The 15,184-nt window shown below is 51.7% G+C and overlaps 1 protein-coding gene and 4 pseudogenes across 1 annotated transcript; all 5 read right to left on the reverse strand.

Annotated features, from left to right (window-relative positions):
• Positions 1–86: 86 nt before the first annotated feature.
• Positions 87–2,383, reverse strand: LOC128940057 (feather keratin Cos2-2-like; annotated as a pseudogene).
• A 754-nt stretch (positions 2,384–3,137) lies between these two features.
• On the reverse strand, positions 3,138–3,446 carry LOC128940168 (feather keratin Cos2-2-like). Its single transcript, XM_054281476.1, has one exon. The coding sequence runs from the start codon at positions 3,444–3,446 to the stop codon at positions 3,138–3,140; it is 309 nt and encodes a 102-aa protein (XP_054137451.1).
• Positions 3,447–6,632: 3,186 nt separating this feature from the next.
• LOC128940058 (feather keratin Cos2-2-like) lies at positions 6,633–7,405 on the reverse strand (annotated as a pseudogene).
• A 2,769-nt stretch (positions 7,406–10,174) lies between these two features.
• On the reverse strand, positions 10,175–10,944 carry LOC128940234 (feather keratin Cos2-2-like; annotated as a pseudogene).
• A 2,757-nt stretch (positions 10,945–13,701) lies between these two features.
• LOC128940244 (feather keratin Cos2-2-like) lies at positions 13,702–14,504 on the reverse strand (annotated as a pseudogene).
• Between the last annotated feature and the right edge of the window lie 680 nt (positions 14,505–15,184).

Here is a 15,184-nt window from a genome sequence, read left to right on the forward strand (position 1 = left end):
AATGCAATTTTCTGAAGCTCTATTTCCTGCTGAAAACCATGCTTTGATGTCTTGGGTGTTCTTGCCGGAAGACATTGCCAGCAGGTTTAGCAGGGACGGCATCTGCTGCCACCATAGCAGTTGGTAATGCAGGAGAGGTCAAGGCCCCCAGAGCTGATGGGCACTCCCTGAGAGCTGAGGATGCTGCCAACAGCAGCAGAGGTGGAGGATCCCACGGCGGTGTTCTGTGGGGAGGAGCTGAGGATGGGCCCAGGCAGGGTCACCAGCACAGCAGGCGGCTCAATGACAACGTGGGAGCTCTGGCACTGCCTGACACAGCACTCATTGCAGCTGCTGGCCAGCGGGCAGGGGCCACAGGGCTGGCAGCAAGGGTCACAGGGCTTGCAGCACGACATGGTTCACGGTCACAGGTGCACCTGGCAGAGAGGGCAGGGAGAAGCACAAAGTGAGGACACGTGAGAAGCAGCACTGCACCCAAACACCCTGCAGCCAAGGCACCTCCTGGCCCCCATTGCACTGCCCAGCTCAAAGCCCAGGAGCCACCTCAGCCAAGTCCCAGCCTCTCTCTGTCTGTACAAGACCTTCTCTCCCCTTCCCTGTCCCAGCACAAGCAGCTCCCAGCCCTGCACTACAACAGCACTTCTCAGCTGAGACTTCCCGCCTGCAAGTAGCAGGAGGAAGAGGAGGAGAAGAGGCTTCCCACTCACCTGATTCCTGAAGAGGAGGAGGAGGTGAGAGAAGTGGATGAGAGAGCAAAGACTTGGGCTGCCTTTTATAGCAGTCCTGCACTGCCTCAGGCCCAGAGGCACCTTAGTGGAAGCCACAATTTTCTGACCAGCCCATTTCAAATGTGAACCATCCCAGTTAATGGTAGGGATCCTGTCCTGATTTCCTGCACTTCTGCCTTTTCATTTCCTGGCTAATTCTCCTGGGCAAAACCAATGCTGGGTGAACTTGGAATGTTCACACCATCACTTGGCAGCATCCTCTGTGGAAATATATGTTCTCCTGTGTCATTCCTGTGGGTTTGATTTTGTCCAAGTTGTCAGGAAATGGGCATCAGTCTCGTGCTTCTTGCCCACATGCCAAGAATTGCCATGTGAGGGGTCCTGACACATCATTTTCTGGTTTTTTTTGCACCTCTCCATGATGGTCACTCACTGTTGCACAGAGGTCTGCATCTGCTGCGAGGGTTGGACATGTTGCTACTCTAACATTGCTCAGACAAGAATTGTGTTGGCCTCATTTGGTTTGTGGTCTTTCAGTGCATTCACTGTGGTTTCTCTTGGAATATCAGGAGTTGTCTGGAGGTTGATCCTTGTTAAGGAGACCACACATGTTTCGGCTGCACTTGCCCCTAGTGTCTCCTCAGCCGAGTTCCCAGAATTTCACATTTTTTCTGTCAGTTCCTCAGTCTTTGCTGACTCTCTGGGACCATACAGATCTTTGCATTATTCCTTGCTGGTCTGTTTGAGCACACATGGATCATTCTGTGCTTGGGTGACCCTCCTGAGGGTATGTCCAGGTCAGAGCAGCAGGACTCTTCCCTGGAGTGTTCATGATCTGAGAGACAAACATACTTCCTTTGCCATCAGGAATGGCTCTTTGTATGGAATCTATAGCAGAATGGTCATGGCTCCCAGCTGTCAGAGAACTAGCACTGAAATCAGCTTCTGTCTCCTGCAATCTCCATTTCTTGTTTTATGGAGAGGGAGAAACACCAAGACAGCCTGCCCACTTCTGCAGGTTGTTATCATTCAGTGGATCCACTTCTGGTGGAATGCTGCAGGTGGCCAGGGTGGGACACAGGGTCTTCCTGTCCAGGCCAATGCCAGATGCATTTCTTCATCTCAACAGCCTGGTGGTGAGTTAGCAAGGCTGAGACCCCCAGGAAATTGTTCTTGGACCAGAGGAACCCCTATTCAGGTGTTGCTCTGCTGTGACATGTAGGACTGTTGGATCTACCCATATAGCACCGCTGAGTGCTGCTTCCTTCCCTCACCATATGTTCACGTGCTTGGAATCAGCACCCTATCTTTCCTTGCACTTTTGGGAGCTGAGCTGCCACTGCTGGGCCCCTGCTTCTAATTCATCACTGCTCTGGATTCTGCTGCACGGCAGTCCTGCAGCTCGTGCCTGCTGAGACGTCATGCAGTTCCAGCTACAGCTGCAGAGCTACAGATATATCTCATCCACGCCCCTGGAATTATTGCTCTTTCCTGCCATTCCAGCTTTGTGCTCCTCAGAGTTCTTCTGGGACACTGGGATCTGCTGCCAATCGGGCTTCGCAAACCAAAGCCTTTCTTCCATCCCTTTCCATCTTGGTCAAGCCGCCATTACCACATGGCCCCCGAGCTCGCACCACGGCGCCCTCTGCTGCCATGGGGGAATCATCGCAGGCGCCCTGCCCGGCCAGGAGCCAGCAGCGCCCCTGCTGGCTGTGCCCGGAGGTGCGGTCCCCTCAGCCCTGCATGTCTGGGCAGCAGCTGGGCCCTGCCGAGTGCTGAGGTGCCATGTGAGGTTTGGATCTCATCTCCTTGTTCCCAGGTGTGCTGGCCAAAGACTGCAGGCCATGAAAGGAAGGAAGATTAGGAAGAGATGAGTTATGGATTGTCGAAGGATGTTGGTTTTTGCCATCTCCACTCTTCTGGAGCCAAAGTGTCCATGATGGCCATTTGCTTGCCTAATAGCCAGGGATGCTCTTTATCAGCTCCAAGAGAAAGGGGCACAATATAAAACCCATTGCAGCAAGCCCCAAACATTGCTTTCTGTATATTTTTCCTGAGCTAACTGGAGGAGTTGCCCCAGAACAACACATAACTCAGACACAAAGGCTTGAATGCAATACAGTTTTATTAAGTTGAAAGAAGAAAAGGAGACGGCTCTCAGAGAGCACCAGGAGCAGCCACTAAGATGGAGCTCCCATGTGGTGTTCTTTGCACTGCTCTGCAGATGAAGGAAGGATGGCAGGTCCACACTAGACTGCCTTGGGGAGGGGGGGACAGAAAAAGAGAGGAGAATAGAGCAAGGAAAGGATGGTCTAAAGCTCTAAATGCAATTTTCTGAAGCTCTATTTCCTGCTGAAAACCATGCTTTGAAGTCTTGGGTGTTCTTGCCGGAAGACATTGCCAGCAGGTTTAGCAGGGACGGCATCTGCTGCCACCATAGCAGTTGGTGATGCAGGAGAGGTCAAGGCCCCCAGAGCTGATGGGCACTCCACCACAGCTGAGGATGTTGCCAACAGCAGCAGAGGTGGAGGATCCCACGGCGGTGTTCTGTGGGGAGGAGCTGAGGATGGGCCCAGGCAGGGTCACCAGCACAGCAGGCGGCTCAATGACAACGTGGGAGCTCTGGCACTGCCTGACACAGCACTCATTGCAGCTGCTGGCCAGCGGGCAGGGGCCACAGGGCTGGCAGCAAGGGTCACAGGGCTTGCAGCACGACATGGTTCACGGTCACAGGTGCACCTGGCACAGAGGGCAGGGAGAAGCACAAAGTGAGGACACGTGAGAAGTAGCACTGCTCCCAAACACCCTGCAGCCAAGGCACCTCCTGGCCCACATTGCACTTCCAGGCTCAAAGTCCAGGAGCCACCTCAGCCCAGTCCCAGTCTGTCTCTGTCTGCACAGGACCTTCTCTCCCCGGCCCTCTCACAGCACAAGCAACTGCCAGGCCTGCACTATGACAGCTCCTCTCAGCTAAGGCTTCCAGCCAAGCAAGAGCTTGCCTTGAAACAGCAGGGGGAGGAGGAGGACAGGTTTCCGACTCACCTGATTCCTGAGGAGGAGGAGATGAGAGAAGTGGATGAGAGAGCAGCAACTTGGGCTGCCTTTTATAGCAGTCCAGACCTCCCTCGGGCCCAGAGACACCTTAGTGTCAGCCACAATTTTCTAACCAGTACATGTCAAATGTGAACAATCCCAGTTAATTGTAGGGATTCTGTCCTGATTTCCTGTACTACTGCCTTTTCATTTCCTGGCTAATTCTCTGAGCTTTCCTATATGAATGGTCATTGCTCTAAATGCTGGGATGAGAGATTCAAGGATTTCCTGGGCAAAAACCAATGCTGGGTGTATTTGGAATGCTTACACCATGACTTGGCAGCATCCTCTGTGTAAAAATATGTTTACCTGTGTCATTCCTGTGGGTTTGGTTTTTTCCAAGATGTCAGGAAATGGGCATCAGTCTCATGCTTCTTGCCAACATGCCCAAGGACTGCCATGTGAGGCATCATGACACATCATTTCCTACTGCTTTTCCCATCTCTACATGATGGTCACTCACTGTTGCACACAGGATGGCATCTGCTGCGAGGGTTGGACCCTGTTGCTACTCTAACATTGCTCAGAGAAAAATTGTATTGGCCTCCTTTGGCTCATGATATTTCTGTGTCCTTTCTGTGGGTCCTCCGGAAATACTAGGAGTTGCCTGGGGCCTGATCCTTGTCAAGGATACCTGAGTAATTTTCTGGCAGACGTGTCCCCAGTATCTCATCAGCAGAGTTCCCAGAAGTGCACATCTTTTCTGTCCGTTCCTGACTCTTTGCTGACTCTCTGGGACCCTAGGCATCTTTGCATTATTCCATGCTGGTGTGTTTGAGCACACAGGTAGCATTCTGTGCTTGGATGGCCCTCCTGAGGGCATGTGCAGGTCGGAGCAGTAGGACTCTTCCCTGGAGTGTTCATGATCTCAGAGAAAAACATATTTCCTTTGCCATCACAATGTCACCTTCTATGCAATTTACAGCTAAATCGTCATGGCTTCATGCTGTCAGAGAACTAGCGCTGAAATCAGCTGTTGCCTCCTGCTCTCTCCATTTCATTTTTTATGTATGGAGAAACACCAAGGCAGCCTGCCCACTTCCACAGTTTGTTATCATTCAGTGGATCCTCTTCTGGTGGAACATTGCTGGTTACCAGAGTGGGAAACAGGCTCCTCCTGTCCAGGCCAATGCTGACTGAGTAGGGCTGAGACCCCCCAGGAAATGGTTCTTGGGCCAAATGTACTCATAATGAGGTTTTGGTCTGCTGTGAGATATAGGACAGTTGGATCTACCTATATAGCATAGCTGAGTGCTGTTCCCTCCCCTTTAATGTCCGTTGATGGTTATAATCTTTTTGTTTGATTCTTCTTCCTCAAGGAATTTTGTCCCCTAATTTGCTAGGAAATATTAATGACTGGGTACTTAACGATGACATATGAATTGGCCAAGCTCGGCAGCGAAGAGCATCTGGCTGCACTTCTCTTCTCTGAGGGTTTCTCTTGGAGGCCAGAGATGCTGATATATTTGGTCTGGGATAATGGGGTTGGCTGCAGACTCTGGCACTCTTTCTCTCTCTGCTTTTGGAGCAGAGAGAGACTGCTGCGCTCTGGGGAGAATTTGTCACTACTACGGAGTTCAGTCTCCTGCTGCCTTTTTTCTACTGTGAGTTGTGCTCTGCCGTAAGAGCAGCTGTTGCACTGGGACCTTGTTAACACTCCACCTCTCTAAAACAGGCAGTTTTCACCATATGTTCAGGTGTTCGGAATGCCACCCCGCCTTTCCTAGCACTGCTGGGAGCTGAGCTACGTCTGCTGGGCCCCTGCTGCCTCTTTGACACTAATCTGGGTTTTACTCCACCATAGCCCCCTGCCTGCTGAGGCATCCTACAGCCTCACTTCAGCTGCAGAGCTTACAATATGTTTAATCCACCATCCCGGGATTTTTACTCATTCCAGCCATTCTAGGTTGCAGCTCCCATGAATCCAGCTGGGGCATTTGGATCAGCTGCCCCTTAGGATTGTAAAGCAAAGCCTTTCTTCAATCTCTTCTCATCTAGGTCAAGACGCCATCACCGCATGACCCCCGAGCTCGCACCACAGCGCCCTCTGCTGCCATGGGGGAATCATCGCACGCGCCCTGCCCAGCTGGGAGCCAGCAGCAGCCCTGCTGGCTGTGCCCGGAGATGCAGTCCCCTTAGCCCTGCGTGTCTGGGCAGCAGCTGGGCCCTGCTGAGTGCTGAGTGACTGTGTGAGGTTTGGATCTCATCTCCTTGTTTCCCGGAGTACTAGCCACGGGCCCCCAAGCCAGGCAATGAAGGAAGGAGAGGAAGAGATGTGTTGTGGGCTGTCCCAAGGTATTGTTAGCTCCCATCTCCACTCCTTTGGAGCCCAAGTGTCTATGATGGCCATTGGCTGCCAATTAGCCATGGAACTTCTTCATTAGCTTCAAGAGAAAAAGGTGAAAAATAAAATCCTCTGCAGTGAGACCCTCACATTGCTTTCCCCAACTTTTTCAAGAGCAAGCTGGAGGAGTTGCCCCAGAACAACATACCACTCAGAGACCAAGCCTTGAATCCAATACAGATTTATTAAGTTGAAAGAAGAGAAGAAGATGGCTCTCAGAGAGCACCAGGAGCAGCCACTAAGATGGAGCTCCCATGTGGTGTTCTTTGCACTGCTCTGCAGATGAAGGAAGGATGGCAGGTCCAGACTAGACTGCCTTGGGGAGTGAAGGACTGAAAAGGAGAAGAGAATTGCACAAGGAAGGGATGATCCAAAGCTCTAAATACAATTTTCTGAATCACTATTTCTTGCCCAAATCCACGCTTTGAATTCTTGGGTGTTCTTGCCGGAAGACATTGCCAGCAGGTTTAGCAGGGACGGCATCTGCTGCCACCATAGCAGTTGGTGATGCAGGAGATGTCAAAGCCCCCAGAGCTGATGGGCACTCCTCCACAGCTGAGGATGTTGCCAACAGCAGCAGAGGTGGAGGATCCCACGGCGGTGTTCTGTGGGGAGGAGCTGAGGATGGGCCCAGGCAGGGTCACCAGCACAGCAGGCGGCTCAATGACAACGTGGGAGCTCTGGCACTGCCTGACACAGCACTCATTGCAGCTGCTGGCCAGCGGGCAGGGGCCACAGGGCTGGCAGCAAGGGTCACAGGGCTTGCAGCACGACATGGCTCAGGCTCACAGGTGCACCTGGCAGAGAGGGCAGGGAGAAGCACAAAGTGAGGACACGTGAGAAGCAGCACTGCACCCAAACACCCTGCAGCCAAGGCACCTCCTGGCCCCCATTGCCGTGCCCAGCTCAAAGCCCAGGAGCCACCTGAGCCAAGTCCCAGCCTCTCTCTGCCTGCACAAGACCTTCTCTCCCCTGCCCTCTCCCAGCAAAGGCAGCTCCCAGCCTTGCACCAGCCCCTGTTAGCTGAAACCCACAGGTCTCAGGCAAGAGATGCTCTTGAAGCGGCAGCCAGAGGAGGAAGAAGACAAGGGGCTTCCCACTCACCTGATTCCTGTCGAGGAGTCTAGAGAAGTGGATGAGAGAGCAGAGATTTGGACTACCTTTTATAGCAGTCCTGCCCTGCCTCCGGCCCAGAGGCTCCTTAGTGGGAGCCACAATTTTCTGACCAGCTCATGTCAAACGTGCACCAATCGTAGTTAATGGTAGGGATTCAGTCCTGGTTTCCTGTACTGCTGCCTTTTCATTTACCGGCTGATTCTCTGTGCTTTCCTACATGAAGGGTCATTTTTCTGTGGTCTGGGGTGAGAGATTCAAGGGTTTCCTGGGCAAAACCAATGTTGGGTGCATTTGGAATGCTCAGGCCATCAGCTGGCAGCATACTCTGCAGAAAAATATGTTTACCTGTGTCATTCCTGTGGGTTTGGTTTTGTCCAAATTGTCAGGAAATGGGCGTCAGTCTCATGCTTCTTGCCCACATGCCCAAGGACTGCCATGTGAGGGGTCCTGACACATAATTTTCAGTTGCTTTTCCCATCTCTCCATGACGATCATTACCTGTTGCACACAGGTCTGCATCTGCTGGGAGGGTTGGACCCTGTTGCTAGTCAAACAGTGCCCAGGGAAATATTAGGTGGGCTTCATTTGACTCATCGTCTTTCTGTGCACTCTCTTTGGGTCCTCTGGTAATATCAGGAGTTGTCCGAGGCCTGAACCTTGACAAGGATACCTGAGTATTTTTCTGCCACTCTTATCCCCAGTATCTCCTCGTCAGAGTTCCCAGAACTGTACACTTTTTCTGTCTATTCCTGAGTCTTTGCTGACTCTGTGTGTGGTTACAGATCTTTGCATTATTCCATGCTGGTGTGTTTGAGCATATGTGCATCATTCTGTGCTTGGGTGACTGTCCTTAGGGCATGTGCAGGTCAGAGCAGCAGGACTCTTCCTGGAGTGTTCATGATCTCCGAGAGAAAGATGTTACCTTTGCCATCACTAATATCACTTTGTATGGAATCTACAGCGAAATGGTCAGAGCTTGAAGCTGTCAGAGAAGTAGCATTCAAATCAGCTTCTGTCTCCTGCACTCTCTGTTTCTTGTTTTCTGGAGAGGGAGAAACAGCAAGACTGCCTGCCCACTTCTGCAGGTTGTTATCATTTAGTGGATCCCCTTCTGGTGGAACATTGCTGGTGTCCAGCAATGATGGTGTCCAGTGTGGGACACAGGTTTCTCCTGTCCAGCCAAATGGCAGATGGACTTCTACATCTCAGCAACCTGGTGCTGATTGAGTATGACTGAGACCCCCCAGGAAATTTTTCTTGGACCAAAGGAACCGCTATTCAGGTGTTGCTTTGCGGTGAGATTTAGGACAGTTGGATCTACCACATAGCATAGCTGAGTGCTCCTCCCTTCCCTTTAGAAGCTGTTGATAGTTATAATCTTTTTGTTTGATTTTTTTTCCTCTGGGAATTTTATCCCTTAATTTGCTAGGAAACATTAATGACTGGGTCCTTAAGAAAGAGGAAAGAAGTGGCCAAGCTCAGGGGTGATGGGTATCTGGCTGGATTTCTCTTATCTAGGGTTTGTCCTGGAGGCCAGAGATGTCAAGATACTACGACTGTGAAAATGAGAGTGGGTGCAGCCCCTGACTATCTTTCTGTTTTCAGTGGGCAAAGGGACCATAGCGCTGTGCGGAGAATTTGTCAGAACTGCAGTTTTCCATCTCCTGCTGCCTTTCTTCTTCTGCAAGTGGAGCTCTGCTTGTAAGAGCAGCCGTTACACTGGGACCTGTTTAACACTCTATGTCACTAAAAGAGGGACTTTTCACCATATGTTCAGGTGCTTGGGATCCCCACTTAAGCTTTCCTTGCATTGTTTGGAGCTCGGCTGCCACTGTTGGGCCCATGTTTCTTCTTAAGCAATGCTCTGGGATTTGGTGCACTGTAGCCCTGGCCTGCTAGGAATTCCTCCAGTTCCAGCTACAGCTGCAGAGCTTCTGATAGATCTTGTCCACTACCGCAGGATTTTTAGTCTTTCCTGCTCTTCTAGCTTGCTGCTCCTGAGAGTCCTGATGGGGCAACAGGATCAGCTGCCCCTCAGGTTTTTTAAAGCAAAGAATTTCTTCCATCCCTTCCCATCTCAGTCACACCACCATTGCCACGTGACCCCTGAGCTTGCGCTACAGCGCCCTCTGCTGGCATGGGGGAATCATTGCACATGCCCTGCGCAGCCGGGAGCCAGCAGCGCCCCTGCTGGCTGTGCCCGGAGGTGCCGTCCCCTCACCTCTGCGTATCCGGGCAGCAGCTGTGCCCTGTTAAGTGCTGAGGGACTGTGTGAGGTTTGGATCTCATCTCCTTGTCTCCAGGAATGCTGGCCACAGGCCGTAGGCGAGGCAAAGAAGGAAGGATGGGAAAAGATGAGCTGTGGGCTGTCCCCCGGTGGTGTTGTTTTTAGCCCCACTCCTTTGGAGCCAACGTCACCATGATGACTTTTGGATGCTGAATAGCCAGGGATGTTCTCCATCAGCCCCAAGAGAAAAGGGCACCAAAAAAATTCTGCTCCAGCGAGCCCGAAACACTGCATTCTCCCCCTTTCTTATTGGGCAAACTGGAGGAGTTGCCCCAGAACAACAGACGACTCAGAGAAAAAGGCTTGAATGCAAGACAGTTTTAATAATTTTACAGAAGAAAAGGAAACGGCTCACAGCGAGCACCAAGAGCAGCCACAAAGATAGAACCCCCATGTGGTGTTCTTTGCACTGCTCTGCAGACGAAGGAAGGATGGCAGGTCCACACTAGACTGCCTTGGGGAGTGAAGGACTGAAAAGGAGAAGAGAATTGCACAAGGAAGGGATGATCCAAAGCTCTAAATACAATTTTCTGAAGCTCTATTTTGCTGCCCAAAATCATGCTTTGAAGCCTTCCGTGTTCTTGCCGGGAGACATTGCCAGCAGCTTTAGCAGGGACGGCATCTGCTGCCACCATAGCAGTTGGTGATGCAGGAGATGTCAAAGCCCCCAGAGCTGATGGGCACTCCGCCACAGCTGAGGATGTTGCCAACAGCAGCAGAGGTGGAGGATCCCACGGCGGTGTTCTGTGGGGAGGAGCTGAGGATGGGCCCAGGCAGGGTCACCAGCACAGCAGGCGGCTCAATGACAACGTGGGAGCTCTGGCACTGCCTGACACAGCACTCATTGCAGCTGCTGGCCAGCGGGCAGGGGCCACAGGGCTGGCAGCAAGGGTCACAGGGCTTGCAGCACGACATGGTTCACGGTCACAGGTGCACCTGGCACAGAGGGCAGGGAGAAGCACAAAGTGAGGACACGTGAGAAGTAGCACTGCACCCAAACACCCTGCAGCCAAGGCACCTCCTGGCCCCCATTGCCGTGCCCAGCTGAAAGCCCAGGAGCCACCTGAGCCAAGTCCCAGCCTCTCTCTGTCTGCACAAGACCTTCTCTCCCCTGCCCTCTCCCAGCAAAGGCAGCTCCCAGCCTTGCACCAGCCCCTGTCAGCTGAAACCCACAGGTCTCAGGCAAGAGATGCTCTTGAAGCGGCAGCAGGAGGATGCAGAGAAGAGGCTTTGCACTCACCTGATTCCTGAAGAGGAGATGAGAGAAGTGGATGAGAGAGCAGAGACTTGGGCTGCCTTTTATAGCAGTCCTGCCCTGCCTCAGGTGCACAGGCACCTTTGTAGAAGCCACAATTTTCTGACCAGCTCATGTCAAAAGTGTACCAATCCCAGTTAATGGGAGGGATTCAATCCTGGTTTCCTGTTCTGCCGCCTTTTCATTTCCCTGCTAATTCTTTGTTCTTTCCTACATGAAGGGTCATTTCTGTAAGTGCTGGAATGAGAGATTCAAGGATTTCCTGGGCAAAACCAAGGCCAGCTGCATTTGGAATGCTTAGATCATAACTTGGCAGCATCCTCTGCAGAAGTATATGTTCACCTGTGTCATTCCTGTGGGTTTGTTTAGTCCAGGTTGTCAGGAAGTGGGCGTCCGTCTCGTGCTTCTTACTCACATGCCCAAGGACTGCCATTTGAGGGGACATGACAGATCATTTACTTTTTCCAATCTCTTCTTGATGGTCACTCAGTGTTGCCTAGCGCTCTGCATCTGCTGCTAGGGTTGGACTCTGTTGCTATTCAAACAGTACACAGAGAAAAATTGTGTTTTCCTCATTTGGCTCATGGTTTTTCTGTGTAATCACTGTGAGTTCCCTGAAAATACCCGGAGTTGTCTAGGGCCCGATCCTTGTCAAGGAGACCTGAGTAATTTTCTGCCTCACTTGTCCCCGGTATCTCCTCAGAGGTGTTCCCAGAACTGCACATTTTTTCTGGCTGTTCCTGAGTCTTTGCTGACTCTCTGGGACCATACAGATCTTTACATTATTCCAGGCTAGTATGTTTGAGCATATGTGCATCATTCTGTGCTTGGGTGACCGTCCTGAGGGCATGTGCAGGTCAGCGCAGCAGGACTCTTCCTGGAGTGTTCATGATCTCAGACAGAGATCCTTTGCCATCAGGAATGGCTCTTTGTATGGAATCTACAGCTGAAAGGGCATGGCTTCCAGCTGGCAGAGAACTAGCACTGAAATAATCTTCTGCTTCCTGCACTCTCCATTTCTTGTTTTTTGGAGAGGGAGAAACAGCAAGACTGCCTGCCCACTTCTGCAGGTTGTTATCATTTAGTGGATCCCCTTCTGGTGGAACATTGCTGGTGTCCAGCAATGATGGTGTCCAGTGTGGGACACAGGTTTCTCCTGTCCAGCCAAATGGCAGATGGACTTCTACATCTCAGCAACCTGGTGCTGATTGAGTATGACTGAGACCCCCCAGGAAATTTTTCTTGGACCAAAGGAACCGCTATTCAGGTGTTGCTTTGCGGTGAGATTTAGGACAGTTGGATCTACCACATAGCATAGCTGAGTGCTCCTCCCTTCCCTTTAGAAGCTGTTGATAGTTATAATCTTTTTGTTTGATTTTTTTTCCTCTGGGAATTTTATCCCTTAATTTGCTAGGAAACATTAATGACTGGGTCCTTAAGAAAGAGGAAAGAAGTGGCCAAGCTCAGGGGTGATGGGTATCTGGCTGGATTTCTCTTATCTAGGGTTTGTCCTGGAGGCCAGAGATGTCAAGATACTACGACTGTGAAAATGAGAGTGGGTGCAGCCCCTGACTATCTTTCTGTTTTCAGTGGGCAAAGGGACCATAGCGCTGTGCGGAGAATTTGTCAGAACTGCAGTTTTCCATCTCCTGCTGCCTTTCTTCTTCTGCAAGTGGAGCTCTGCTTGTAAGAGCAGCCGTTACACTGGGACCTGTTTAACACTCTATGTCACTAAAAGAGGGACTTTTCACCATATGTTCAGGTGCTTGGGATCCCCACTTAAGCTTTCCTTGCATTGTTTGGAGCTCGGCTGCCACTGTTGGGCCCATGTTTCTTCTTAAGCAATGCTCTGGGATTTGGTGCACTGTAGCCCTGGCCTGCTAGGAATTCCTCCAGTTCCAGCTACAGCTGCAGAGCTTCTGATAGATCTTGTCCACTACCGCAGGATTTTTAGTCTTTCCTGCTCTTCTAGCTTGCTGCTCCTGAGAGTCCTGATGGGGCAACAGGATCAGCTGCCCCTCAGGTTTTTTAAAGCAAAGAATTTCTTCCATCCCTTCCCATCTCAGTCACACCACCATTGCCACGTGACCCCTGAGCTTGCGCTACAGCGCCCTCTGCTGGCATGGGGGAATCATTGCACATGCCCTGCGCAGCCGGGAGCCAGCAGCGCCCCTGCTGGCTGTGCCCGGAGGTGCCGTCCCCTCACCTCTGCGTATCCGGGCAGCAGCTGTGCCCTGTTGAGTGCTGAGGGACTGTGTGAGGTTTGGATCTCATCTCCTTGTCTCCAGGAATGCTGGCCACAGGCCGTAGGCGAGGCAAAGAAGGAAGGATGGGAAAAGATGAGCTGTGGGCTGTCCCCCGGTGGTGTTGTTTTTAGCCCCACTCCTTTGGAGCCAACGTCACCATGATGACTTTTGGATGCTGAATAGCCAGGGATGTTCTCCATCAGCCCCAAGAGAAAAGGGCACCAAAAAAATTCTGCTCCAGCGAGCCCGAAACACTGCATTCTCCCCCCTTCTTATTGGGCAAACTGGAGGAGTTGCCCCAGAACAACAGACGACTCAGAGAAAAAGGCTTGAATGCAAGACAGTTTTAATAATTTTACAGAAGAAAAGGAAACGGCTCACAGCGAGCACCAAGAGCAGCCACAAAGATAGAACCCCCATGTGGTGTTCTTTGCACTGCTCTGCAGACGAAGGAAGGATGGCAGGTCCACACTAGACTGCCTTGGGGAGTGAAGGACTGAAAAGGAGAAGAGAATTGCACAAGGAAGGGATGATCCAAAGCTCTAAATACAATTTTCTGAAGCTCTATTTTGCTGCCCAAAATCATGCTTTGAAGCCTTCCGTGTTCTTGCCGGGAGACATTGCCAGCAGCTTTAGCAGGGACGGCATCTGCTGCCACCATAGCAGTTGGTGATGCAGGAGATGTCAAAGCCCCCAGAGCTGATGGGCACTCCGCCACAGCTGAGGATGTTGCCAACAGCAGCAGAGGTGGAGGATCCCACGGCGGTGTTCTGTGGGGAGGAGCTGAGGATGGGCCCAGGCAGGGTCACCAGCACAGCAGGCGGCTCAATGACAACGTGGGAGCTCTGGCACTGCCTGACACAGCACTCATTGCAGCTGCTGGCCAGCGGGCAGGGGCCACAGGGCTGGCAGCAAGGGTCACAGGGCTTGCAGCACGACATGGTTCACGGTCACAGGTGCACCTGGCACAGAGGGCAGGGAGAAGCACAAAGTGAGGACACGTGAGAAGTAGCACTGCACCCAAACACCCTGCAGCCAAGGCACCTCCTGGCCCCCATTGCCGTGCCCAGCTGAAAGCCCAGGAGCCACCTGAGCCAAGTCCCAGCCTCTCTCTGCCTGCACAAGACCTTCTCTCCCCTGCCCTCTCCCAGCAAAGGCAGCTCCCAGCCTTGCACCAGCCCCTGTCAGCTGAAACCCCTGGATTTCAGCTGACAGGGATGACCCCCTGAGGATGCAGGTCTCAGGCAAGAGATGCTCTTGAAGCGGCAGCAGGAGGATGCAGAGAAGAGGCTTTGCACTCACCTGATTCCTGAAGAGGAGATGAGAGAAGTGGATGAGAGAGCAGAGACTTGGGCTGCCTTTTATAGCAGTCCTGCCCTGCCTCAGGCCCACAGGCACCTTTGTAGAAGCCACAATTTTCTGACCAGCTCATGTCAAAAGTGCACCAATCCCAGTTAATGGGAGGGATTCAATCCTGGTTTCCTGTTCTGCCGCCTTTTCATTTCCCTGCTAATTCTTTGTTCTTTCCTACATGAAGGGTCATTTCTGTAAGTGCTGGAATGAGAGATTCAAGGATTTCCTGGGCAAAACCAAGGCCAGCTGCATTTGGAATGCTTAGATCATAACTTGGCAGCATCCTCTGCAGAAGTATATGTTCACCTGTGTCATTCCTGTGGGTTTGTTTAGTCCAGGTTGTCAGGAAGTGGGCGTCCGTCTCGTGCTTCTTACCCACATGCCCAAGGACTGCCATTTGAGGGGACATGACAGATCATTTACTTTTTCCAATCTCTTCTTGATGGTCACTCAGTGTTGCCTAGCGCTCTGCATCTGCTGCTAGGGTTGGACTCTGTTGCTATTCAAACAGTACACAGAGAAAAATTGTGTTTTCCTCATTTGGCTCATGGTTTTTCTGTGTAATCACTGTGAGTTCCCTGAAAATACCCGGAGTTGTCTAGGGCCCGATCCTTGTCAAGGAGACCTGAGTAATTTTCTGCCTCACTTGTCCCCGGTATCTCCTCAGAGGTGTTCCCAGAACTGCACATTTTTTCTGGCTGTTCCTGAGTCTTTGCTGACTCTCTGGGACCATACAGATCTTTACATTATTCCAGGCTAGTA

The sequence above is a fragment of the Melozone crissalis genome, unplaced genomic scaffold (assembly GCF_028551555.1).
Source record: "Melozone crissalis strain CALT ecotype California unplaced genomic scaffold, PUWL_Pcris_2 ptg000032l_1, whole genome shotgun sequence".
Classification (NCBI taxonomy): domain Eukaryota; kingdom Metazoa; phylum Chordata; class Aves; order Passeriformes; family Passerellidae; genus Melozone; species Melozone crissalis.